The 27,819-nt window shown below is 38.5% G+C and overlaps 1 protein-coding gene across 2 annotated transcripts in view; it reads left to right on the plus strand.

Moving 5' to 3' along the window:
* The window catches only part of ZMPSTE24 (zinc metallopeptidase STE24), a 49,454-nt gene extending 23,897 nt beyond the window's left edge, over positions 1–25,557 (plus strand). The window contains exons 7-10 of one of the 2 annotated variants that reach the window (XM_079941763.1): positions 4,088–4,272; positions 17,620–17,724; positions 19,494–19,637; positions 22,390–25,557. In XM_079941763.1, the coding sequence (XP_079797889.1) occupies positions 4,088–4,272; positions 17,620–17,724; positions 19,494–19,637; positions 22,390–22,614 (659 nt within the window). In that variant the 3' untranslated portion in view covers positions 22,615–25,557. Of the gene's footprint in view, positions 1–4,087; positions 4,273–17,619; positions 17,725–19,493; positions 19,638–21,886; positions 22,360–22,389 lie in introns of those variants that run through there. The other variant, XM_079941764.1, reaches the window with a different exon arrangement.
* Positions 25,558–27,819: the final 2,262 nt, after the last annotated feature.

A 27,819-nucleotide genomic window follows, 5' to 3' on the forward strand; every position in this document is an offset into this window, starting at 1 on the left:
CAAATGCTTTCTGTAAAGGGCTAGACGGTAATTATTTTAGGCTTTGCAGGTCACATGGTCTCTGTTGCAACTATTCAACTCTGCCATGATAGTACAAAAGCAGCCATAGTAATACATAAAGAAACAAGCATGGCTGTTTTCTAATAAAACTTTATTTATAAAAATAAGTGGCAGGTTTGATTTGACCTGCAAGCCATAGTTTGCCCATTCCTCCTCTAAAGTAAAAATCACCATTGAGAAGTAGCTATGGCAGATGAAGGAGTAGAAACTGAGAAGTAATTGCAGGGTCCAGGAGGACAGAGATGGTCACAACTGGAAAGAATGAATTAACAGCAACGAGAAGAGTATAGAAATCTCAGGCATTTGGCAGCCAACCAAAGGCACAATTAGAACATGTCTATGGGGAAATAGTAGAAAAAGAAGCCAATTCATACTACTGCTTTGGCCTCTGAGATTACTAGTCTTTTAATAATATTAAACTAGTAGCACAATGATCAGTATAGTAGAACAATCTCTGAGGCGCTTTTACTGAAGGGGCAACCTAAGTTGCCGATCACTTATAATCAGATAACGTGAATGCTAATGCTATGCCAGTAGAGGTAGTCGAGAAGATATGTGATCTATACCATCAGTGCTATATGATTTTAGCTGAAATAGTCAGGGAAGGCTTTATGGAGGGTTATAACATAAGCTGGGACTTTGTGGAAAATCAAGATTTGAGTAGGTGGAGGGTAGCATTTCAGAGGTCAGGCTGTGGAGCCAATAGGTTTGCGTTTAAATTCTAGTTCTAGCACAGATTCCCCGTGTGACTTTGGACAACTTACCTCTGCTAAACAGAAGTTACTCATCTGCAATGCATGTTTCTGTTGTTGTTAATAATGTTGTCAAAAATATTTTGAGTAAATGAATGTTGTTAATAACAATAACAACACACATGATGGATTTGTAAATTGAAAGGAAAAACCGAGTGAAAAACCAAGAGTCTTGCTCTCAGAAAATATCAGATAGTAAGTACTGTGCAGAGAATTAAACTGATGTGAAGTGATAAAGAATGGCTGAGTAGATACTTTCGATTAGGTCATCAGACAAGACATCTCTGAGCAAATGAATTTAAGCTGAGATCTGAAGGAAGGAGCCATCCGTGCCAAGATCAATGGAGAGACCCTCCAGAGCTTTGTATCTTCAAGAAACAGAAAAAAGTCCAGTGTGGCTACCTCATGGCAGGAAAGTGTTATGAAATCTGAGACATAGGCGAGAGTCAGACCACATAGGCCTTTGTAAATCAGAGTAAGGAGCTTGGATTTTATTTTAAGTCTAGAGTTAAAGCTATTGAAGGTTTTAGGCAGGAAAGTGACATGGCCTAGTTTGTAATTTCTACCTATTTTATGTTGCTATATAGAGAATAGACGGTAGGGGAGGCAAGAGTAGAAGCAGGGAGAGCAGTTAGGAGGCCAGTGCTGTTCAGGAGGAGATAATGTGGCTTAGACTAGAATAGTAGTAATTGATGGAGAGAAGTGGATATACTGGGGATGTGTTTTACAGGTAGAGTTGATGGAATTTGCCGGTAGATGACATGTAAAGGAATAAGAGAGAAAGAGGCATCAAAGATAACGACCTAGATTTTTGGACTAAGCAGTTGGATAAATGGTAGGTTACTGAGATGTGAAAAAACTGGGAGAAGAGCAGGTCTGTGAGGGTTTAAGTTCTGATGGGTGTGTTATATACCTATTGAACATTGTACTAGAGTTCTACAAGCAGTAGTTAGTTGCATGCCAGCCATAGAAACCAACTATAGCTGATTTAACCAGAGAAATTCCTTATTGAAACAATATTTGATAACTCACAAAGTCACCAGGAAAGTTAAATTTACCAAACTTGGGAAGTGGACTCTCCATCGGGAGACCAGGAACTCAGAATTGTCCTGCAGAACCAGTCTGGGGAGGACACTGCTAGTGGCTCCTGATGTTGGAGTCAGCAGTGTGTATCCCTAACATCCCTTCCACTAGCACCTGCAGAATTCATTCCTCACTGCCCTGCTTCTTTATGTAATTAGCTAACTGTTTCAGAGTCCCCAGTGGGTGCATCTGACTGACTGAGCCAGGGCACTGGGCTAGCTGCCAGGAGTGCTTGGGGAAGCAGACAGCTAGCTTTTTAGATTTCTCAAATGAGAAGCAGTCTCTCACAAGACTTGCATGATGTGAAATTCCCTAAACTCTGCAAGGGAATTCTAATACTGGTCAGGGAAAAAACTATGCTTGAGAATATAAACAACAGATAGGCACTTTAGCCATCCATGTGGAGATGTAGGCCTGTCAAATAAGCAGCTAGATATATAAATCCAGAGTTCTAGGGAGAGGTCAGGTCTAGAAATAGTGATATGGAAGTACCTGTATCTGGCATGTAGATACCTCCTTGGATGAGGGCACTTAGAGAAGAGAACGGGGCTCAGGTCAGAGTCAGCAGAGGAGGAAGAGCCAGCAAAGGAGGCTGAAGAAGAGAGACCACTGAGGTAGGAAGAAAACCAGGAGAAGATGGTGTTTCTCTTGAGATAGGAGAAGAAAGTGTTTCAAGGAGGGAGTGGTCAACGGTATCAAATGCTGCCAAGAAGTTGATTAAGATAAGACATCACAAACGAAAGATGAAGAGACAGCTGGCCATGCCTTACAATCTCATAGAACGTTTTGGTTTTCAGAGTTCCCAAATACATTACTTCATACCTCAAGTGGTACGATAAATCCATTCAGTAAACAAGCATTATTGAATAAATACTACATGCAAGGCATAGTGGTACAAAAAGCTTATGGTCTAGTGCAGGGACTCTTAAAACTTTAGTGAATGTAAGAATTCCCTGGAGAGTTTGTTTAAAGATTCCTCGGCTCCATTCTCAGATATTGGGTGTTTCTAGTATTTACGTCTAACAAGTACCCGTAGGTGATTTTGGCGTAGGCATTCTTTGGGCCACACTTTGAGATACTTAGACCAGTGGGAGATACTAAGACATTCATTTTGTTTTATTTATCTGCCTACTTCCATAGGTAACTTCAGGTAGCTTCTAAGAAATATTTTTAAATTAATTTAAAAATTAGAATCAGAGAAGATAGAAATGAGATAGAAGTATAAGATCTAGATACCCAGCTTTCCAGATCCTAAGGTCCTATATTATTGATAAAATTGGACCACATATTTGGCTCTTAACTTCCAGGCAACCAAACCAAAAAAGTCCTCTCCTCATATCATAAATGGGAAAATAAAGCTTAAAGAAATTAAGAAAGTTTCTTACATTTACACAACTAATACATGGCAGAGCCAAGATTTGAACCTAAAGTCATTCTTAACCACTAAATTCACTGCACATGCTAGAACATAAAATATAAAGAAAATAAAGTATAGAAAATAAAGAAAATTATGAAGAAGAAGATAAAAATCAACCATAGTTCAGCTACTGTTAGCCACTGTTAAAAATTTAGGGGTTTTTTTTTCAGTCTTTTTAAGATAGTTTTAATTTTTTCTGATTAAATAAGTATACTGACTTTAAAAGCCTTGGAACAGAGCAAAGTGTAAGGGAGGGAGCAAAAATCCATATTTCTAGAAGCCAGTGGTAAACACTTCAATATTTTAAGGTATTTCTTAATAGGTTTGTGTTTCTGCTTTTCTATTTACATGTACATTTTTTCATGACAATAATGGAATTTTATATACATGAAGTTTTACATCCTTTTCAGTTATGTTGGTGAGCTTTTTCCTATCTTGTTAAAATATTTCAAAAGTATACTTTTTATCTGGCTGCTTAAAATTCCATTTCATAGCTTTACCATAATTTAATCATTCCATGACTGTTGGATATTTAGGCTTTATTTACTTACTTATTGCTATAAAGCTGCAATGAGCATAAATATTTGTTGTCAAGACTGCAAAGAAACAGGCACTTTCCACTGCTGGTGGTGATTTATGTTGATATAATATTCTTCAGGTGTTAAACAATTTGAAAATGTTAATGTCCTTTCCAGTAATTCAGTTTCTAGGCGTCTCTCCAAAAAACCCCATACTTTTTAATTATTTTCCATGCTTTGAACTGTCTTTTCCTTAGGATCTAAACGCTCTTCCCACAGCAATGCTTATTTTTATGGCTTCTTCAAGAACAAGCGAATAGTTTTGTTTGACACTCTACTAGAAGAGTATTCTGTACTAAACAAAGACATCCAGGAGGAGTCTGGCATGGAACCCTGCAATGATGGAGAAGGGGACAGTGAAGAAATAAAAGCTAAAGTTAAAGTGAGTTCTTCTCTTCCTAAGAGACCCTGGCTTAGTTTTTATGAACAGTTCCTGTGACAACTCAAAATAACATTAATTTCTATGTAGTGAGTGTTGAATTCAGGGAGACTATCAAATAAAAACACACTGGCCCCTTTATAACTGTGGTATTTGGGAGAGATTATCACTATCGTTACATGCTAACTACCTTGCAAGCTTTCACAGAATGTACACAAGTATAAGGTAGGAAAATTCTTATGATTATAAGCTGTCTTTAAAACACGGACTTTATATATAATTCCTGACATGTTTATGATTGAAGAATTCCCACAGGCAAGATAAAAAGGTGATAAACATCTCATTTTTAGCTTCATTGAGATATAGTAACTATAGGCTTTGGCAGTGGAGAGACTTGAATTTGAATCCTGGTTCTGTCATTTAGTAGCTGTGCATTCTTGGGTATACTATGTAACTTGGTCAGTTTTCTTTTGTTTGTTTAACAAATATTTATGAAATGTAAACTCTGTGCTGAGATACTTTCCTTGGCACTAGGAATACAAAAATAAAGAGGCAAACCTTGCTCTTAAGGAGTTTATAGTCTAAAGGGGAGAAAGTCATACAAGCACAGTACAATATGGTAGTTGCTGCATTGAAGCTGTAAATACTGGATGCAGTGAGAGCACAAGAGAAGACGTTTGTTAAATCTGACCTTTTAGTCTGAGAAAGCTTTTTCTGAATCTTCTCCTGGATGAGGTCAGCTAATGCTGACTAGCAAAATCTAAAGTATACCAAGACTAAATGGGGAGGGGAAACACTGATAAGAAAACAGTACATATTTCATCAGAAACAGTCTCCAGTAGTTGTGTGTGTGATGGAATGTGCCATTGACTTTGGTGTCATTCAGAGATGATTTGGGATCTGTGTAATTCTGGGCAAGTAACTTAAGCTCTCTAAATCTTTGATTCCTTAACTGAAAGACAATGCCATCAGGGTTTCTCATCTTGGCACTATTGACATCTTGGACCGGGCAATTTTTCATCATGGAAGGCTATCTTGTGCATCATAAGATGTTGAGCAGCATCTCTGGCCTCTCCCTTTAGATGCCAGTATCAATCCCTCCTTTCCCAACAACTGTGACAATGAAAAATGTCACTGGACGTTGCCAGATGTCCGCAGGGTTGGGGGGTGCTGGAAGGAGGGGGCAAGATCACTCCTAGTTGAAAAACACTGGGATAAAGATGCCTACCTTTTAGGGTTGTTAAGATTAAATGAAATAATATATGTGAATAACCTTGTACTCTGTGTACTTTAAGTACCAGAAAATAACTTTTATCACTGAGCATCTCTTTTGACTCTAAAGAGATGGTCTAATAGAGTGCCTAGCCTGTTATAAATATGTAGATGGAACAAAATTCTGTGAAGGGGTTAAACAGTATTGGGTGAAGGTTAACTCCTTTGATTATATTTATTTTTAAGTGGGTTTATCAGATTTCCCCGGCGGTCCAGTGGTTAAGACTCCACGCTCCAAATGCAGGGTGCATGGGTTCGATCCCTGGTTGGGGAGCTAAGACCCCACATGCCGCATGGTGAGGCCAAAAAAAAAAGGGAAACAAGTGGGTTTATCCTGTCCAGATATTGTAATAAAAGTCATTTTGGTCTGACCAAGAGTCATAGGATTTTAAGCTAGGAAGAGCTCTTAAGGTCATCTTATAGACAGGAAAACTGAAGTCCAAAAAGAGTAACCAGGTGACAACAGTGGCGAATCATACAAGTTCAGCAAGTCAACCTGCTGAAGAGGTATCCACATGCAGGGTGGATTACTTTATAGCCAAACCTGGGTGTTAGATAGTGGTCTGCTGATTTCAGTAATGAAATAACTGACCTTTAGTATCTGTGAGAACAGTATTCTTTGGCTTAAATCTTAGAAAAGATTAGTCTTTTGAACCACGTTGAATGGAGTTTGAGTTATTTTGTTGGCTTCTTGAAGAGTAGCTGCAAATATTTTAGCATCTATGTATAAGTTACATAGTCCTACCCTAGAGAACCTGTAGTAGAGGAGAGTAGATATGTATACAAATAGCTCATAGTTTAAGGCAGAGGGTGGTAAGTGAGTGGCTGAAATAGTGTGGCTTTTAGAAATTAAGAAATTAATGCAGATGCTAATGGTCAGACAGGTTTCTTAAAAGAGAGGATATCTGAACTAGGCAAAATTTTGACTTGGGGATGGAGATTTTCAGGTTGAAGATATGGAATGAATAAAGCTATAAAGACAACTACACAATGGCTATTCTGAGACTAATGAATAAACGGATTCTTGTAGAAGGGGATAGAAAGGTAGGCCAGGACGAGTTTGTAAAGTACTTCTTCCTGAAGACATTGAGTGGTTGTTTTCAGTGGCCTGGAAAGTTTGGATTGATTTGGGTAGAGGCCAAAGCTTGTTTTAGGAAGTTTAAAATTTGGTGGCAACATATATGATAGAGCAAAGATTAGAGGCAAGGGGGACTTCTAGGGGCCTATTGCATCAAGATAACCAAGATAAGCATGAAATAAGGGCCTACTACTAGAGTGAGAGGTGAGAATAAGTGTGGAGTCATAATAAAAGATGGATTTAAAGTACTTGGGTGATTGCTATTATGGGGAGTAAAGGAGGAAATCAAAGATTGACGCAGAACGCCAGTGCATGTACCACAGGTGAGGTGATTTTAGGTAGTATATCAGTATTTGAAATTTAAATGGCTATATGTGTATTAATGTATATTAGGAAAAAGATAAAACTAGCTTATCATGATTTCATGAAAATTGTCATTTAGGATAAGGTTAAGTTTTAAAAAGTGAATTGATTTTTTTAAAAGATATTAAATAATCACACAGAGAATACACAGGTGTGGCAGAAGTTTAGGAAATAGTGGTTTGTTCAGCACCTGCTACTGAACACCTACTATGTACAACACAGTGGGGGATGCAAAAATGGTTTTAAGTCTGGATCACATAGAAAGGATGAAGTGTTTCATTTTGAACAGAAGAAAACTAAAGTTATCTGAAATCCCTCCTCTTAGAGATAACTACTATTAACATTTTGATGAATATCTCCATACTGGCTATTCACATTTTATAAGATGACTAGGAAACTTACTCTCTGCAGTTTTATCCTTCAGAAGACAAATTCGATCATTGGAACAACCTGTCTCAAAAGCAGTTTAAGTAAAAGGAAAACTTTTAATATATAAAAGCTGTACTTTTATAGAAGAAAACAAGTATTTCCCCAGCAAGTGCTAGGGTCATGTGAAAGTATTCCCAGTTGATAAGTATAGTAGAGGACAAGATCCAGAGATGTGGGTTTGGCTTTTACCCACTACTTATTAGCAAGATGGTCTTAAGACATTTTAACTTCTTGGTGTCCTTTATCTCTAAAATGAAGATATTACTTCCCATCTTGTGCAGCTTGGTGTTGTGAGGATCAAATGAATCAGCATATGAATTTTATGAAAAGTGCTATAGAAAAGTGAAAGATATGTGGTACTTATTTTTGTTATTGTATGTGAAAGTTGCATGGGAAGAAAAGAAAATCCAGTTTTGTTTAAGAATCTACCACCAATAAACAAGTCTCCTTTCTGCAGAAAGTGACCCTTATTTAAGCTCTTTTCATTCCATATCTTTGAATGTGACTCCATGCAGTTCTGAATAGCTTCCTAAACCCAGACATCAAACCAAGAGACAAGAGCCTATGTTATCTAATAGAGACCTGCTTGTTTTATAAAAGAATTAATTCATAGTTCATACTGGGAGGCAGGTAACTAGTGAAACTAGAAGCCTAAAGACTGTGTACTTTATATAAAATGATGATAATGATAGCTGCCTTGTAGTAGTGGAGATTAACAAACTGTATGTAAAATATCTAATAATACAGTGTCTAGTACATAGACCATTTAATGAGTGGGAGCTGTTATCATTATTATTAAACAAAGCAGCCTATTTTGCTTATTATTAAACTAATAGACAAATTAGAAAACATGAATAATCCAACTAACCGTAAACATCTTACTATATATATTTCTAATCTTTTTAAATCATCATTTTTTAAAATCATTCTCCTCGGGACTTCCCTGATGGCACAGTGGTTAGAATCTGCCTACCAATGCAGGGGACACGGGTTTGAGCCCTGGTCTGGGAAGGTCCCACGGGAAGGTCTCACATGTCGTGGAGCAACTAAGCCCATGTACCACAACTACCGAGCCTGTGCTCTAGAGCCCACGTACCACAACTACTGAAGCCTGCGCACCTAGAGCCTGTGCTCCGCAAAAAGAGAAACCACTGCAATGAGAAGCTCGCATGCTGCAACGAAGAGTAGCCCCCGCTCGCGGCAACTAGAGAAAGCCTGCACACAGCAACGAAGACTCAAAGCAGCCAAAAATAAATAAAAAAATAAATTAGTTAATTAATAAAATAAAATCATTCTCCTCTTATTGGGTGTATGGGTTGTTTCCAGTTTTTTGCTGTTAAAACTATTCTTGCAATGAATATTTTTGTATATAAATCTTCAGTTGCACCTCTTTATTTCCCCCTTAGAATACATGTCCATTAATTGGTGCTTTGTTCGTTATTCCTTCTTGATGGCCATTCCCTGAAGGTACAGGTACACATGTCTCTTAGCCATTTAAGAAACTAGGCTAGTTATCTCATTCTTCACTTTCTCTACCAAATGTATTCTGACGTAAATACTGATGTTTAAAAGGAAAAGAGATAATAAATGTAAATGCTATCTTGCCAGTCATTTTAATCTGTCCCTCTACCCAGCCTCATTTTGAAGTGGTCATTTTCCTTCAAAATGAGGAATTGGTGAAGGAGTGGAAAAGTGGTAGAATATCTAGATTCCAGTATCTTGCTGCCTGTGTTTCCATTAGGTTGCATTTTTCTAAGGTCTATAAAACAAAATAAATTCCCTTTTTGTCTATTTTTTTTTTTGTACGTCACTCTTTTAAGTAGCTGGAGTTTATTTCAAAACCGTTAGCCTTCACTTTCTAGGGTATATATTGTGTAATTGTTGCGGGATAGATATGTGTCCCATAGATGAAGCTTTTTTATTATTTTGTTTATTTTTTTAAAAACAAGAATATTTTTCAAATATTTATTTTTAAATAACAACATACTTTATTTTTTTAATTAATTAGTTAATTAATTTTTGGCTGCGTTGGGTCTTAGTTGCTGCGCGCAGGCTTTCTCTAGTTGCGGTCAGCAGTAGCTACTCTTCATTGCAGTGTGTGGGCTTCTCATTGAGGTGGCTTCTCTCGTTGGGAGCACCGGCTCTAGGCGCGCGGGCTTCAGTAGTTGTGGCTTGCGGGCTCTAGGGCACAGGCTCAGTAGTTGTGGCGCAGGGGCTTAGTTTCTCTATGGCATGTGGGATCTTCCCGGACCAGGGCTCGAACCCGTGTCCCTGCATTGACAGGCGGATTCTTAACCACTGAGCCACCAGGGAAGTCCCGAAAAATATTTACTTTTTAACTTTTTTATTTTGGCTGCTCCAGGTCTTAGTTGCGTCATGCGGGCTTCTTAGTTGCGGCATGCAAACTCTTAGTTGTGGCATGCGTGTGGCATCTAGTTCCCTGACCAAGGATTGAACCCGGGCCTGCTGCACTGGGAGCATGGAGTCTTATCCACTGCACTACCAGGGAAGTCCCTGATGTGGACCATTTTTAAAAAATCTTTATTGAATTTGTTACAATATTGCTTCTGTTTTATGTTTTGGTTAAGTGTGCAGTTCAGTGGTTTTTAGTATATAATGTGCAACCATCACCATATCACATTCATCCTTTTACTTTTAACCTTACAGTTTTTATATTTTAGATGTCTCATACATAGATAGACTTTGTTGTTACGGTTGCTTTTAAATCCAATCTAACACTCACTGTCTTTTTTTTTTGACAAGCTTTATTTATTCATGTATATTGTGATTACTGATATATTTGGAATTATTTTTACCATATTATTTTATGCCTTTTTTCCCCTCTATCCTTTTCATATCACTCCCACCTCCACCCCAAACATATACACACACATCCTCCTCTTGCTTTATTTTTAGAACTTATTGAAGGTTTTTAAAAAATGATATTTGGGTTGTCATTAATGTTTCAAGGTTCATATATGACTATTCTTTTAATGGTTGCTGTTAAAAATAAATCATGCCCATATAACCTAAAATCTTAATATATACAGTATCTTCACTGCTTCCTGAACAATCCAGGAACCTTAAATAAACACTTTGATCTAATTATATCCCCTTCATATTATATTTTAGTTTTATCTTGTTTATTTTTTACCCCTAAAATTAGCATTATTATTATTTTATACAGTCATTATTTAAGTTTACCTATGTGCTTACCTGTGTCTTTGCTTACCATTCCGTATTCATCTCACACCTTCCTTTTAGAAATTACCTTGCTTCTTCCAGAGTATATGCTTTAGAAGTTTCTTTGGAAAGTTGTTTTTGTTTTATTTATTTATTTATTTATTTACTTACTTACTTATTGGCTGCGTTAGGTCTTCGTTGCTGCGCGTGGGCTTTCTCTAGTTGCGGCGAGCGGGGGCTACTCTCCGTTGTGGTGTGCGGCCTTCTCATTGCAGTGGCTTCTCTTGTTGTGGAGCACAGGCTCTAGGTGCATGGGCTTCAGTAGTTGTGGCACGCAGGCTCAGTAGTTGTGGCTCGCAGGTCCTAGAGCGCAGGCTCTGTAGTTGTGACGCACTGGCTTAGTAGCTCCGCGGCATGTGGGATCTTCCCCGACCAGGGCTTGAACCCATGTCCCCTGCATTGGCAGGCGGATTTTTAACCACTGTGCCACCAGGGAAGTTGTCCCTGTTTTTGTTTTTATATCACTCTCATTCTAGATATCAATTCAAGATTGACCGCTATTTATCCTAGCATCCTAATATTTGTTTATTTTTTTCTATTCTGTTCTGATTTCCTTTGTTCCTGTTGAAAAAGTCAGCTCTGTGAGAATTCCCTGGTGGTCCAGTGCTTAGGACTCTGTGCTTCCCCTGCAGGGGCCATGGGTTCGATCCCTGGTCGGGGAACTAAGGTCCTGCCTGCAGCATGGCCAAAAAAAAATTCTTCTCTGAGCTTATTGGGTTTTTTTTGTTTGTTTTGGTTTTTTTTTTTTTTAGTTCTTTCTGGTTATTCTTAAGATTTCTCTTCGATTTTCGTGTTGTGAAAGTATGGACTTCTTTATCCCAGTCCTGTTTGGGATATACTGTGGTTCCTAAATCTAGGGACTCATGTCTTTCCTGAAGTTTAAAAAATTCTTTGCCATTATCTAAAGTATTCCTTCTTTCCCGTTCTCCCTAGTCTATCTTTCTGGAATTCCAATTAGATGAATGTTATACCATCTCATTCTGTCTCCCATGGGTGCTAACCGCTCTTCTATATTTGTCTCTTGGAGCTGCATTCTGTAATTTTTCAGCTCTACACTCCAGTTCATGGATTCTTCCTTTAGCTATATTTAATCTGTTCTTTAACCAGTCCATTGTGTTTTAAAGTTCTAATTGGTTCTTTTTCAAATCAGTCATTTCTGGTAGTCTCTTATTCCTTCCTCATGTTTTTAGTTCCCTTGTTTGTATAAAACATGCTTCTTTTTATTCTGTATCTGATAATTCCAGTATCTGAAGTCTTAAGGAGCTAATACAGCTAGCTCCATATTGTTTCTGCTAACTCTTACTCATTGTGGCTTGTTTTCTGAAGTATTTGGTAATTTTTATTGTGAGTTCATAATAGGTCAATGATCTTAATCTTCGGGAATCTTGAAGTGTCTGAGTTTAGGGTACATTCCTCAATAGAGGATTTGTATTTGCTTCTATCAGTTGGCCCCAGTGCTACCAAGCCAGAAGCACTTTAATATCTCATCTTGGGGTTTTCTGGACCATGCAGATAATGTTTTTGAATTTTAATGGAGACTTTTCTTTTTTTTCCACTTTAGATGAGCTTGACACAGTTGGGCTACTTCACCAGCATTTTTTTTTTTTCTGGCTCACTCTTTGACTCAGAGTATACCCCTTCATGGGATTAGGCAAGGGATGTTAATTTCAACTCCTCACCTTTGGCTTTTTCTTACTTTAAAATAAACTAAACTGTATGTTTAAAGATATTTGTTTTACCTTATTAAGCAGGTTTTTTTTTTAAAAGATATTGGGGATAGGAGTTTATTAATTAATTAATATATTTTTGCTGTGTTGCGTCTTCATTTCTGTGTAAGGGCTTTCTCTAGTTGTGGCAAGCGGGGGCCACTCTTCATCGTGGTTATTAAGAATTTTTAGATGTTTTTCAGAGTATGTGTGTGTTGGTGAGTGAATGTGGGTATGCACATGTGAGAGTGTGTGTATAAGATTAAATTGTTCATTGTGTCTTGGCACTATTTAAATTTAATCTGGAAAGTTTATAAACAGTGAGAATTTTATTTGGCTTTGTAAACATTATATTTTATCATTCATATGACCACCTACCATTTAGGTTTAGTTATTTTATTTAATTAATTTATTTTTATGCGGCGTGCAGGAACTTAGTTCCCAGACCAGGGATCGAACCTGTGCCCCCTGCAGTGGAAGCATGGAGTCCTAACCACTGGACCACCAGGGAATTCCCTATGTTTAGTTATTTTAAAACCAGTACTATAATAATATGCAAATGATTACATATCTGTTGACTAAAAAATTGTTTATTAGATAAATGTTGAATAATTTACTTTTATAGTTATAGCTGTGTGAAAGTTGAAAGCACAGGTCTCTGGCATCAGACTACTTGGCTTCACATCCCAGGTTTTCTGTTTATTGGCTGTGTGGCCATAGGAAAATTAGTTAATTTCTCTGTACCTAGATTTTCTCATCTTTATATTTTTATTTTTTTAATTAATTTTTATTAATTAATTGCTTTACAATGTTGTGTTAGCCGCCACTGCACAAGAAAATGAATCAGCCATACACATACAGATATCCCCTCCCTTTTGGACCTCCCTCCCATTTAGGTTACCACAGTGCATTAGGTAGAGTTCCCTATGCTATACAGTATGTTCCCATCAGTTGTCTAGATTTTCTCATCTTTAAAGGGCAGTAATAAGTGTACTTATCTAATATGGTGATTATGATGTATAAATGAGTTATAATACAGTATTTAGCACAGAGAACCTGGTACATAGTCACTGTTTAATAAATGTTAGCAACTTTGTTGTTACTTTTTTAATCTTTCCTGGCCTATTCTTCATATGTGTTGAAGGAAAAAAAAATATGTATGCATGTGTATGTATATATTTTTGTGTGTATATGTGTGTGTGTGTATTTACATATATATTTGTAATGTTGGTTTGAGAGGCTATCATAAAGTTAGGGAAGCAGAACTCCAATAAATTTTAACATTAAATTTTACTTTATTAAAGTAACACAAACATACTGTTTAGAAGTTCAGAGTACAAAAAAAGCATATAATAAAATATAGCAGTTTCATGTTTCTCGCTTCTCTGTGCTGCTCACGTGCTGCCAAGGCCCTTTCCCCACAGACTGCAACTCTTTTAGCTTCTTCTGACATTTACACATATCATTTTCTATATTGTATGTGTACTATTATTTATTGACCCTATCTCTTTTTTTTTTTTTTTCCTGCACCGCATGGCATGTGACATCTTAGTTTCCCCAGCCAGGGATCCACCCCGCGCCCCCTGCAGTGGAAGCACAGAGTCTTAACCACTGGGCCGCCAGCGAAGTCCCTGACACTATTATCTCTTGACTTTCACTTACGGTAGATGAGGATTTAGCTCTTGTCCTAACATCCGCTCTGCTCCTCCCTTCCCTCAATTCTTCCAATATAGTCCTGTTACAGTTCTTGGTTTAATCAGTATCAAAACATTTTTGTAAACATTATTGTAAAACAGTGTTGTACCTATTCACTGCTGAGCATGCCTTACCTTTTTTCCCTCTTGCTTAATAATTGCTTTTTTTTTAAGTGTGCTTAGTTTTCCTTTTATCTTTTTGCTAATTCTTCTCACAACTTCTGCTGTCCTTCAGTATAATTTCCTACAAGTTTAATTGCATCATTAACCTTATTAATTTTAGTCCCCCTCATCCCTGCCACACCCCAAAAGAGATCTCTATTTTCTTTCTTTGGGGTGGTTTCTCTGAAGCCCTGCTCTTCAGTTCTCATACTGGACTTCCCTTGTGCTCATCCTTGATTCCAAGTTGATTTGCTGTGTTCTCTTGATAGTGTACATCCTCTACTAGTTTCATCAGGTTAAAAAGATGGTATGGTGACTGAGAGTGTGATCATGGCAGCCCTTAACAGATTTTCTTTCGAGTCACACTGTTCAAATCTGGATGGGTTACGCTCTCTAGCTGGTGTATAGATGTCATTCTGGGGTTGCCCTTTACCATTAGAGATTTCCTTCACTTCTCTCCTACATTGGGTCTCCTGTGTTCTGTATTCCATGACTTTTTGTTCCTTAATTTACTCCTTCATTTTGGTAAAGAACATCCTCAATCCAGTACCTTCCTGAGAAAGACTGCATAGTAAAGTTTTTGAGTCCTGGCATCAAAATGCCTTCACTTTTCTGTCACATTCTTTTCTGTCACTTTGACTGGGGTTTAGATTTCTAGATTGGAAATACTTTTCCTTCAAGATCGTGAAGGCATTGTTCCATCGTCTTTTTTTTTTAATTGCTTTATTTTAAAAAATTAATTAATTAATTTTTTGGCCGCACCACACAGCTTGTGGGATCTCAGTTCCCCTACCAGGGATAGAACTTGGGCTGCAACAGTGAAAGCCCGGAATCCTAACCATTAGGCCACCAGGGAACTCTCTCCATTGTCTTCTTGATTTCAACATTGCTGGTGAGGTGTCTGAAACCATTCAGTTTACTTATCCTTAGTATGTTACCTTAATTTTTATGCTTCTAGGAAATTGTTGGCTCCTTTCTCTGTGTTCTGAAATTTCACATGCCTTGGTGTGAGCCTTGTTTTTAAATTGAAGTATAGTTGATTTGCAATATTATATTAGTTTCTAATGGACAACATAGTGGGTCTGTTTTTACCCATTGTGCTGGGTATGCATTGGGCCCTTTTAATTTGGAAGTTGAGGTTCTTTGGTACTAGGAAACTTTCTGGAATTGTTTTGTTGATGATTTTCTCCTCTCCATTTTTTTATTCTCTCTTTTCAGAGTTCCTATTATTTGAATGTTGGCTTCCTTATATTGAACTTTCTTAGCTTTTCTCTCCTGCTTTTCCATTTCTTTATTTCTTCTATTTTCTGGGAGATTCCATCATCTCCCAACCTTTTTCTTTTTTAAATAAATTTATTTATTTATTTTTGGCTGCATTGGGTCTTCCTTGCTGTGCGTGGGCTTCTCATTGTGGTGGCTTCTCTTGCTGCGGAGCACGGGCTCTAGGCGCGTGGGCTCAGTAGTTGTGGCTCGCGGGCTCTAGAGTGTAGACTCATTAGTTGTGGCGCAAAGGCTTAGTTGCTCCACAGCATGTGAAATCTTCCCAGACTAGGGCTCGAATCCGTGTCCCTTGCATTGGCAGGCGGATTCTTAACCACTGTGCCACCAGGGAAGTCCTTCCAATCATTCTATTAAGCTTTAATTTCCAAGATTTATTTTTCTCTGAATTTCCCATTTTTACACTATCCTCTGTTTTTCCACGAATATAATATCTTATCTCTGAATTTTCTCCTTCTATAATTTCTGTTTCTTCCATACTGCATTTTTTTCTGTATCTGGTCTTCCATCTTAACAGCTTACTTACCTTGTATACCTGATAATCCTTGTTCGTGTACTCCTTAGTAAAGGAATGGGACTGAAAACCTGATTGGAATCTCTGAGCCTGTAGATAAGGCTTATCAACTTTGAGCTTCACTGTAGCTTGGCTTGGATGTGCTTGTAGTTGAGGAATACCTGCTGTTAGTATCTTCAGGTCTTTCCTGGTAGAATGGTCAGTTCCCAGAGAGTACTCTTCTGGTCTTTTGCCTGGTGGGTAGTTATCTGGGAGCCAGGTATGGGGAGAGGACTAGTTTGGGAGAGGGAGTTTTCAGTGTTCAGTGTACCATACCATTAGGTAAGCAAACACATGGTCTGTTGCTAGTGTACCCAGGCCCTCAACTATGTCGAACTCCCAGTTGAAGTGTCCTATTCTTTTGCCCTATCCAGGGAGAATGAGCTTTCAGGCTTTTGCCAGAACGAGGAGGAGCACTTGCCTTTTGGTGTGGAGTTGGAGAAGAAATCTGGAGCTTTAACCATTTCTCACACAGCTCTCAATTCTTATTTCAGCCACCACCTCCTGTTCCCCAGTTCCAGAATTACCTGGTACTGTTAGTTCTCGAGCCCTTTAAAGACTGTCAGTGTTACTCAGTGTTCTCAGCCAGTGTAAATCAGGCTGGTTCTCTTTTCTCCACTGCTAGCTTATGATGTAACTTCCTTTGGCCTGCCTAGTCTATTATCATTTGTCTGTCTGCTTTCCTGCTTCCAAAATGTTGTTGCTCTTGCCACCTCACCTGTTTTCCCTATCCTTGTGGGTTTATATCTTAAAAAAAAACAACTCTTGATTGTAGTTTTACTGGAGTTTTTAGAGGGAATAAAATTAGATGTGAATGTTCCCTCTGCCATCTTAGCTTGGAAGTCTCAGTTTTTTAAAGAGCATTTCCTGGTGTTTTGGGGGGTCATAAGTGACATGTCCTTATTAGCAGATAATTTGGAAAATAGGAAAGATATGAAATAAACATCACTGTAATTCTACCATATAGAAAAACTATTGTTGACATTTCGATATACTTTCAGTCTGTTTTCTATATTTGTGTATTTTTACATACACATTTGCATTTTTTCATAATTGGAATCATACTATATATTTTTAGTTTTGTTTCCTGCTTTCTTCACCTAATGAGCCATTTTCCCATGTCAGAACATAATCTTTGAAAACATCTAGTGGATATTCATCTAGTGGATGTATAACATAAATGTTATTTGGCACTATCATGAGCAGTTTCCCATGTTGCAACATAATCTTTGAAAGCAAAATTTCTAATGGGTTTATAATATGGCTGTCACATGACTGTGTCATGATTTATTTAACTGTTGTCCTATTGATAAAGATTTATATTTTTTTTAATCTAAAGTAGACTCATGAAGTCAGAATATGTCTGTCTTGTTCATGATTCTGTGTTCAAGCTTAACCCGGTGTTTAATGTGGAGTGGTTCAGGGAATGTTTTGTTAAGTGAATGAACAGTTCTGCACAAAAGTCCGATTGTTTTCTTAAGTTAGAATCTAAGAAGGTCTCTTTCTGGGTTAAAAGGTATAAACTTTTTGAAGTTTGTTGATAATTTATTTTCAATTTGTTCTTCGATTCAGAATAAGAAACAAGGATGTAAAAATGAGGAAGTGCTTGCTGTGCTAGGCCATGAACTGGGGCACTGGAAGTTGGGACACACAGTCAAAAATATCATTATTAGCCAGGTAAGTTTGGAGTGACAGTTCTCTTTTTATGACAGGATAGTCAAATCATAAATATAGCAGGCATGAGAGTTCATATAGTAGAGAGGTTAATACAGACTCTGTAGCCAGGCTTCACATCACGGCTTCCTGACTTACTACCTGTGTGACCTCAGGCAAGTTCCTGAGCCTCTCTCTGCCTCCATTCCCTTATTGAGTGATGATATCTCATAGGACTGATGTAACAATTAAATGAGTTAATATACGTAAAGAATTTGGAGTAGTACCTGGAATATGGTAAGTGCTATAGAAGTATTTATTGTTGTTATCATCATCGTCATCGTCACCACCTCCTGAGTCACTCAGCTAAGGAGCTGTGAAGATCAAAAGAAGTGAGCCCAGATAACTTGGGTATTAAAATACTTTTTTTTTTTTTTTTTTGCGGTACGTGGGCCTCTGACTGTTGCGGCCTCTCCCGTTGTGGAGCACAGGCTCCAGACGCGCAGGCTCAGCGGCCATGGCTCACGGGCCCAGCCGCTCCGCGGCATGTGGGATCTTCCTGGACCGGGGCACGAACCTGTGTCCCCTGCATCGGCAGGCGGACTCTCAACCACTGCGCCACCGGGGAAGCCCTAAAATACTTTTTAAAGAACATTTTTTCTCTTTTAAAAAAGTCATTATAAGGGCTTCCCGGAAGAAGCAGAAAAAAGTCATTCTATACCCATAGGAAAAAAAATGGAAAAGGTAGTAAATATAAAGCACATAATAATTTCTGTAATATTCCTCTTCTGAGTATTAATACCACTAAACCAACAGAGTGACCACAGTTTTAAGGCTCTAAGTGAAGTAGCACTGTGTTTTGTTGACTGGTTCTGAGCATATATGGCCTCAACTGAGACTTAAATGGGTCTTTGTACCTTTCTAAAAGGCTAGCTGGTTCTGGGTGATGGATTATATGGGAAGACTTGTGTACCCCTGTACGTACCTTCCTGTTGCCTTACATCTATAGGTATAAAAATGAATTCCTTGGCGGGAAGCTATGTTGTACAGATACATGGCAGTGAGTAAGACATTAAATAAGTCCAAATCCAAGTTTAATGTAAGTTATTCAGTTTAATAAGGAAAATCACTGCTGCTTTCATGAAGGAAGGGGTCCAATAGAATCAGCCTACCATGAGGGTGGTGGACTGGTCCCTGAGGTACCTCATCAGGGCCGGGGTTGATTGCCTCTTCTGAAAAATTGCACACTCAGCAAGAGCCAGTGGGGGGATGTCTGAGTTGCTGATTAATGCATTGATTCCATCCCTATCACCATGGCCACTCTGTTCATGAGCCCTTGACCAAGTCCTAGAGTGGCTAAGGAAAGAAGCTGGCTAACATCCACAGAACAGATATCTTCTCCACCTGATCATTGAGAGGGCCTCCTCTACCGTGGAACGCTTTTGGTGAACATTCACGTTAGACCTAAGTATTATCATACTCTGCGCTAATTTTGGAAGTTTTACCACATACCCCTTTCCAGATCTTCTTGTTAGCCATCCACTAGTTTGTTCCAAGGTCCTAGTCATCCAGCTAAACCATTATTTGTCCACTAACATGAATTAGTGTATATATCCTCAGCTCAGTCCCTCTCTCCTTCTAGAATAAAAGTAAAACTGTAAAACTACCTAAATAACTTTTTCTGTGATTACACTAACATCATTCTTAAAATCACATCATGATGTCTTGTTCTACTGATCCCACAGTGAAATCAGCTTAGAAATAACTTAGAAATTTTGTATCCTTCTTTCTAGATGAATTCTTTCCTGTGTTTTTTCTTGTTTGCTGTATTAATTGGTCGAAAGGAGCTTTTTGTTGCATTTGGTTTTTATGACAGCCAACCCACTCTAATTGGACTATTGATCATCTTCCAGTTTATTTTTTCACCTTACAATGAGGTAACGTATACTCTTTAAAATTATCTCACATATGCCCTTGTCTATTTCAAATCTAGAACCTTTAGGGTAGTGAAAAAACAAAACAAATCTATAGTTTTAACAAGCAGATGAAACAAAGTTTTAGTCGCTTGATTTACTAGCTAGTATAAGAAAGTAGCAGAAAAACCCAATCCCAAATAATAAGTGCTTGCATACTGTTAGGGGAAAAAAAAAGTGGAGAATTAGACTTTTGTGGTGAAAACCTTGATATAACAGGTACCTAGAGACTTGGTAGATGGAGAGTAACTATTGGAATGCTATGTCCTAAACCACATATTCACCAGTGCTTGGGTGAAAACCTTCTGTGTGTGAAGGGACAAAGCAAATATAATTGAGTGTAAGTATGACTGGATAAGGGAGGCTGTATGACAGTGTTCCTCTGATTGTATTCCCTGACCACCTGATACATAATAGCCTTAGCATCCCACCCCAGACCCTCTGAATCAGAATTGGGTGTTTTATGATAAGTGTAGTTTAAGAACCACTCAGTAGGGGGACTCCGTATATGTGATAAGACATAGATTAATGAGACTGTATATGAATAAATCCAGTGATGGCAACATGTCCTGATACTAATTGATTAGACTTCCACATTAAGCCAAGAAATAGTATCGGGGATCTCGAGGTGTCTCCATTCAGAAGAATTCTTTCTTGGGACAGGTTGTAGAGTTAAGGTTTTAACTTTCTCCGTAAAAGGTGGGGCTGGGCTGGGGTGTAAGGCACCAGCAAAGAAAAATGGAGAGGAATAGATCATGTTTGTATAGCGTTGTCCTCAGAATCTACATTCATTTTCCAGAGAACTGAGATTTATTATCTTTAAACTCTAAATGTTTTAATTTTTTATTTTACCTTTTGCTGAGAGTATAAAATGCTGTATATAGACTGTTACTTCTTAAAGAGGTTATAGAACACCTTATAGTGGTAATTGTCATTTCTGTCTTCAGTCACAATTCAGAAATGCCTTAAGGACACTGAGTTATGTATATGAAATGCCCCAGACTGCTTTGCTCTTTAAGCAGTTATGCTGTTTGTTTGTTTATTTATTTGTTTAACTAATTTTCTTATCTCTTCGCTCACTGTCAGGCTGATAATCCTTGCTAATATCAGTGTAACTTTCTGTTATGGTCATTATCTGTTTATAATTTTCTTCTTCAACCAATCATAGACTGGGAAATCAGATAAACTCATTAAGTAAAAGTTACTAGATTTTGACTGAGTATAAGTGTCCTCTTATAAGGAAGGCACCAGTAACGTTAGTGGTTCTCCTTTGGGCATCTAATTTGGCCTCTCAGTTTTTGTCTTTGTCTCCTTATATTGAGTGGTTGCGTTCACTTCAAAAAATGTCTAAGTAAATGTGGGGTATTAGAGTAATTTGAAATGTGAGATATTAGCAACTGTTGTAAAAACTTTGGTGAGCCCAGGAGATTCATTTCAAAAAGACTAAGTATTTAAACAGAAAATCTTATGTTTAATGTCAGCATTTAAGAGGTCATTATAGGAAAGACATATTTTCCCAGAAAATGGGGAAATTGCCCCATCAAGAAGAGCTTGGAAACCTACAGCAGAGTAGGTAGGTATAGGTTATATCTGCTTATGTTTCTATTTATGTCTTACAGTGAGATTCAAGGAACAGTTAGCCTGGGACACTTGAAATCAGGAGATAGATACATAGATAGATAGATAGATAGATAGATACTAGTTAATGATTCTGTCCCAAAAAGTACATTCAAGATTTGGAAAGAAATTTCAGGTAGAATTCAGATATTAGCTTTGAACATATCTAAGAAGGTATCAGGAACTCCCAGCCTTTATGTTGAAACTCTATATCTGCTAGTGGCAATAAGGGGTACAGAGGAGAGACTTTTTAAACTTTTTTTTTTATTGCTGACATATTTTAAGGTAAGAAATAGACATCATGTCATTCAACCTGTAATACTTCAATATGCAAATAAATTACTTTTCCCTCAAAATTTATATTTTCGGATGAAATTTGTCCTCTTCATAGTTGTCACCTTCAGGGACTGAACATTTATTCTGATGAAGCTACCATAGCTCAGAACACTTTAGAAAGTTCTATTTTGAGATTGTCATTAGTGGCTATAATATATATATACGTGTGTGTGTGCGTGTACACACACATATATATATATTAGAATGTTCTCAGTTATCATTTAAAGGTGGATAAGTGAGCAAGAATTTTTTTAAAAAAGAAAAAGAAGAGTCTGAATATAAATCACCACATCTTACCTGTATCTGAGGAAGGTAGTGTCCATGGGCTTTGGAATCATCAAGAATTTCAGCACTGCCACCTTCTAGCAGTGTGACTACAAGCAAGTTACCTCACCTCTCTGAGATACACCTTCCTCATCCGTAAAACAGGAATAAGAGTAATTACCTTGTAGGATTGTTGGAGAATATGTAAAGTGTCAATTCAGTGCCCAGCACATGGCAAGTTCTCAAATGTTAGTATTTCCTTGTTAAGACTGACATTCCTTTGGACATATGTCTGTTTCTGGTCTGTTGGCTTGCTGGGGAAAAGGCTCAATTTTTAATAATTCCCCCACCCTAGGTCCCCTAAATATGAGTGATCTTTCTTTTGGCCTGCTGTTTCTCTTATCCTGAGCCAAACTTCCTCTACAGTTTTGGCTCATGAAACCTTTAGTGACAACAAAGAGGGGAGCAGTGGTTAAAACACTTTTATTTACTTTTTCAGGTTCTTTCTTTTTGCCTAACAGTCCTAAGCCGCAGATTTGAATTTCAAGCTGATGCGTTTGCCAAGAAACTTGGGAAGGCTAAAGACTTATATTCTGCTTTAATCAAACTAAACAAAGATAACTTGGGTTTCCCTGTTTCTGACTGGTTGTTCTCTATGTGGCATTATTCTCATCCTCCGCTACTAGAGAGACTCCAGGCTTTGAAAAATTCAAAACAAGACTGAGTTGCCCAGGGTCTGCAACTGAAGACGTTTCTGATCATTTCTGTCCTGGCAGCATGTTCTGGCTCTTGATGTTTTTAAACTTTTTTTTTTTTAAGAAAAATTATTAAGTATGGAAAAGCCAAGATTTAAATACATTTAATATCTCATTTCAAAAATGATATTAATAATCCATTTCTTAAAGAAAACACTGGATGAAATTTTGAGGCTTAATGTTTTTAAAGGCTTAGTTTTATCTTTAAAATCTAGTTTACCGTCAACTTGTAAAATTACTTGAGAAAATACAGAACTTGTTTTATTTACATGCTTATATGGAACCTGCATATAAGGCGTTTGGGGGCATATGTTTAAAAGGGAACACACCTCTGAATCCTCTCTGTAAGGCAGAAACAGTGGTCCTGAATCACTGTGCTCATACCTAAGTTGAGACTTATTTTTACTTTCATGCTGTTATGGTTTAAGCTGGCCAATCAATGTTTTAAATAAGGAAGAAAGCTAATAATTGGTAAGGCTGATGTTTTGTAAATGAAAGTAGTTAGAAATATGCTCTCTCCTGTTCTATCAAACTTCTCTGTTCCCTCTCTTGCTATACACTGTTCAGGAGTTTCTAATAATGCTTTGAAATTAGGAATTATGTACAGAATGTTTTAAATCACTGGGTTTTGTTTTTGTTTTTAAGAAAGTCTTTCTCTTTCTTTCCACCTGGTGGGTATGATCCCATTAGGGGTAAACGAGTATTTTTCTAAACATTCAGCCTTTTCTCATTCATACTCTTGTATTCAATAAATAGTGCATCCTTTTACTTAGCAAAAATTGCCATGTTGAACAGGCTTTGCTCTTTTAAAAGTGGGAGAATGTGGAAAGAAGAAGAAATGACATTTTAAGAGATGTAAGATTGAAATACTGATGATTCTCTTATGATGTTACAGGGAAAAAATATAATTTTCTATCTCTTTCAAGGACAGAAGAGTTTTCGTTTTTATTTTTCTAATTTTTGTCAGTAAGTCTTAAGTGCTATTTAATCAGGCCTGATTCCATTTTAGAAAATTATAGTTCTTGATATGCTGACAAGTTTTATTTTCAAAACAAATGTCATGAAAGATTTCCAGTTTTTGAAGCTGCATGTTTGACTGATTCAAATCTCTGTCCACTTCATGAATGAGACCCAACTTTGTGCCTGGAGCTCCCACCCGCTGGTGATGTGTTCCTTCTGGGCATTTATTCCAAAGTGGGATCAACTGTGCGTGCTTGGTATCTGGCCAGAAAGTCTCTTGCTCAGCTGATATTTGGGTGATGTCTTTACATGGAAATATAATAAAAATAAACATCTAGTTTAGTACCGTATTATTTATTTTCCTAAGGCTGAAGAGGAACAGTGCTATGATTTGATCCAGCATCTTTCATCTGTGAATTCATGCTGTGATAACTGCCTTTCCTTCCTTCCGTGCCTTTAAATACAAATTTCAGCTCTGCACAAGTGAAACATTAAAAATTGCCAGTGCATATTGATGTTCTTTGTCTTTAATTTGACAAAATTTGTCTGTCATTTGTTACCTAGTAGATATATGTTTATTACCCTAGAGGAACCAAGTGCTAGTACTGGGTTGGCCAAAAAGTGCCTTCGGTTTTTAAGTAAAAATAAAAGACACATTTTTCATTTTCACCAAGAACCTCTTATTGAAAAATGTATTCGCCCTTTTGTTCCACTACCTTCTGCCATTTTTCAGGCAACTTCATAATTCCATCTTCCCAAAACGTTTTATCTTTTTGAGCAAAGAACTGTTCCAGGTGCCTTTTACAGTCTTCCAGGGAATTGAAATTTTTTCCATTAAGAGAATTTTGTAAAGACCAAAATAAATGGAAATCTGAAGGTGCAATGTCTGGTGAATATGGTGGATGAATCAGAACTTCCCATCCAAGCTATAACAGTTTTGCCTGGTCATCAAGGAAACACGTGGCCTTGTGTCATCCTGATCGAAGGTTATGCGTTTTCTGTTGACTAATTCTGTACACTTTTCTCATCGAGTGCTGCTTTCAGTTGGTCTAATTGGGAGCAGTACTTGTTGGAATTAATCGTTTGGTTTTCTGAAAGGAGCTCTTAATAGAGGACTCCTCTCCAATCCCACCATATACACAACATCACCTTCTTTGGCTGAAGACCGGCCTTTGGTGTGGTTGGTGGTGGTTCGTTTCACTTGCCCCACGATCTCTTCCATTCCACGTTCTCGTACAGTATCCACTTTTCATCGCCCATCACAATTTGTTTTAAAAATGGAACTTTTCATTACATTTAAGTAGAGAATCGCATGTGGAAATATGATCGAGAAGGTTTATTTCGCTTAACTTATGTGGAACCCAAGCATCAAAGCGATGAACATAACCAAGGTGGTGCAGATGATTTTCAACGCTTGATTTGGATATTTTGAGTATGTCGGCTATCTCCCGCGTGGTATAACGTTGATTGTTCTCAATTAATGTCTCGATTTGATCGCTGTCAACTTCAACTGGTCTACACGACTGTGGAACCTCGTCCACCGAGAAATCTCCAGCACGAAACCTCGCAAACCACTTTTGACACGTTCGATCAGTCACAGCACCTTCTCCACGCACTGCACAAATTTTTTTTTTTTTTTTTGCATTTCGGTTGCGTTTTTACCTATCTTGAAATAATAAAGCATAATATGCTGAAAATGTTGCTCTTTTCTTCCATCTTCGATATTAAAATGGCTACATAAAAATTCACCAACTTTGATAAGTCTTTTTTTAAACGCACACTGATATGACAGCTGTCACGTACAGTCTAACAAAATTGTTTTGAATGAAGTTAAAGACAACTAAGTGCTACTAGAGCCATCTGACGGAAAAAACAGAACGAACCTTTTGGCCAACCCACTACGTGAAGAGTAGTGTGAAGGAGCGGCCTGAGTGCCGAGTGGCAGCAGGACCATCACTGCACCTCACTCGGAGTCCTCTTCAGTGCTCCACTCCAGAGTGCCACTTGCTGGTGTTTTCTCAGAAGTGTCATTCAGAACCATTCCTTCTCCATTCCCATAACCTCTCATTGTCTTAGGCCTGTTTGGTCTGCTCCAGCTGCCTCTTTAGTCTTCCTTTCATGTGGCAGCAGTAACTAGCTTTTTTCGGGGGGGCATACCCCGTGCCATGCAGGATCTTAGTTCCCTGACCAGGGATCGAACCCACGGCCCTTGCAGTGGAAGCGCAGAGTCTTAACCACTGGATCACCAGGGAAGTCCCAGTAACTAGCTTTTTAATATGTGATTGTTTTGATCTGGTCACCTACAGTTTATGGGAGGTGTAGGGATGGCCAGAGGATACTGGTAGGTTCCTGAGGTATTGACCAATCAGAGGAAGGAGTAAAGAGGCCCGCCAAGGAGGGAAAGAGGTGGCAGTCTGCACCCTAATATTTGGTGGGTGTGCAGGGGGCAGAGTGAAGTAGATCAAGGCCTCAGATTAAATGGCGTGACCTCAGCAGGGTTTATCTCTGAATCTAAGGCAGAGTCCTTGTTGTGTGTACATACTGCCTTTATCTGACTTGGCTTTTTGCTGAAGTCTGAGAGCTGCTAGTAAGTCCTACCTCTGTTTAGGATAGGAGCTGGGATTAAATCAACGACTTTAGTATCAATGGTGGTTCCAGCTTGCCCTTGACCTGTATATTCTCACGCTCACCCCTAATCCTTTATGTGGTATTTCCCCTCCCTGAGGACTCGTTCTTCCACTTGGTCTTTGTCATCAATATTTTGGATTCGTTTGTACATATATACTTTATGTAGCTTTGGCTGTTTTGAGTTTTCTATCATCATTTGCAGAAAAGCTTTACCTTAGCAGAAAGCTTACCTCGAGGGCCTTCAGTTCTGTCATAGATGCTATACAAAGAAAAGTACAGAGAACTGCTTTCCAGAAACTCCTGATTCAAGATCATGATGATGTGAGCAAGTAACTCTTGTGTCAGGCTATGTACAGTTTGGTGGAAAAGCAGGAATAATGCATAGTGGGATGGTATGGCCCTATTCAGACAATATGGATAGGGAAACCTCTGGCTCTTCTCTTATTATCCAGGATAGTTTCCAGGGAGGAGGGTTTGCCAAACAATATGACCAGAGACAGATAGGAAGATACCTCCATGTGTTCTAAAAACCTGTGAAACCAGGACTGTTCTTACCCAGCGAGCAGGATGAAGCTGGCATCTCAGTTAACAAATAACCTGTGCCTTCAGGTCAGAGCTCCCCTCTGGCTCTCTGCCTGATGATTGACAAACAGGGAAGCATAACTTAGGGTTAAGATCCAGGGCAGGGCTCTAGAATGCAGCACACCACTTACTGTGAAGACCTCGGGTAAGGAACTTGACTGAGCCTTTATTTCTCCATCTGTCATTTAGTCAGCAAATACTGTGCCCACGTGCTGTACCAAGCTCTGCTCCAGGTGCTAGGGAACACGTTAGTAAGTAAACGATAGAAAATCCCCGCCTCGTGGAGTTTACATTCTAGTGTGGGAAATAGACGGTCAGAATACACAAAACAGGTATCAAATGGTGACACATGTCTTAGAGAAAAAGGAGGACCTGAGGTGTCTGTGGGTTGGGGGGAGGAGGGGAGTTGATAAAAGGTGTCACTGAAGGTAATGTTTGAACAAAGACCTGGAGAGAGTGAGTGGGTGATCTCTGCAGGTGTTTGGGGAAAGAGCATTCCAGGAAGAGCGAACAGCAAGTGTAAAGGCCTTGATGTGGGAGCAGGCCTGCTGTTTGAGGAACACCAGAAGGCCAGAGAGGCTGGGGTGGGATGTTCTAGGAAGAAATGGTGGGAGATAAAGTCTGACGGGTAGGGATGCAGCAGATTTACAGGGTCTTGTAGGCCATTGGAGGGACTCAGGCTTTTATTAGACTACAGTGGAAGTCATTGGAGGGTTTTGGGCCAGGGAGTGACATGGTCTAAGTTTTAACAGGATCACTGGCTGCTATGTTGAGGAGCAAGGGTACAAGCAGGGGACTAGTTGGGAGTCTCTTGCAATACTTCCACAAGGGACTTCCCTGGTGACACAGTAGATAAGATTCTGCACTCCCAAGGGCAGGAGGCCCAGGTTTGATCCCTGGTCAGGGAACTAGATCCCACATGCATCCCACAACATTCTACTTGAGACAACAGCGCTCACAGAACGAATGAATATTTGCTAAACAAATGAGTGAAAAGGTGGAGA

This window comes from Stenella coeruleoalba, assembly GCF_951394435.1.
Source record: "Stenella coeruleoalba genome assembly, chromosome: 1".
NCBI classification, from domain to species: domain Eukaryota; kingdom Metazoa; phylum Chordata; class Mammalia; order Artiodactyla; family Delphinidae; genus Stenella; species Stenella coeruleoalba.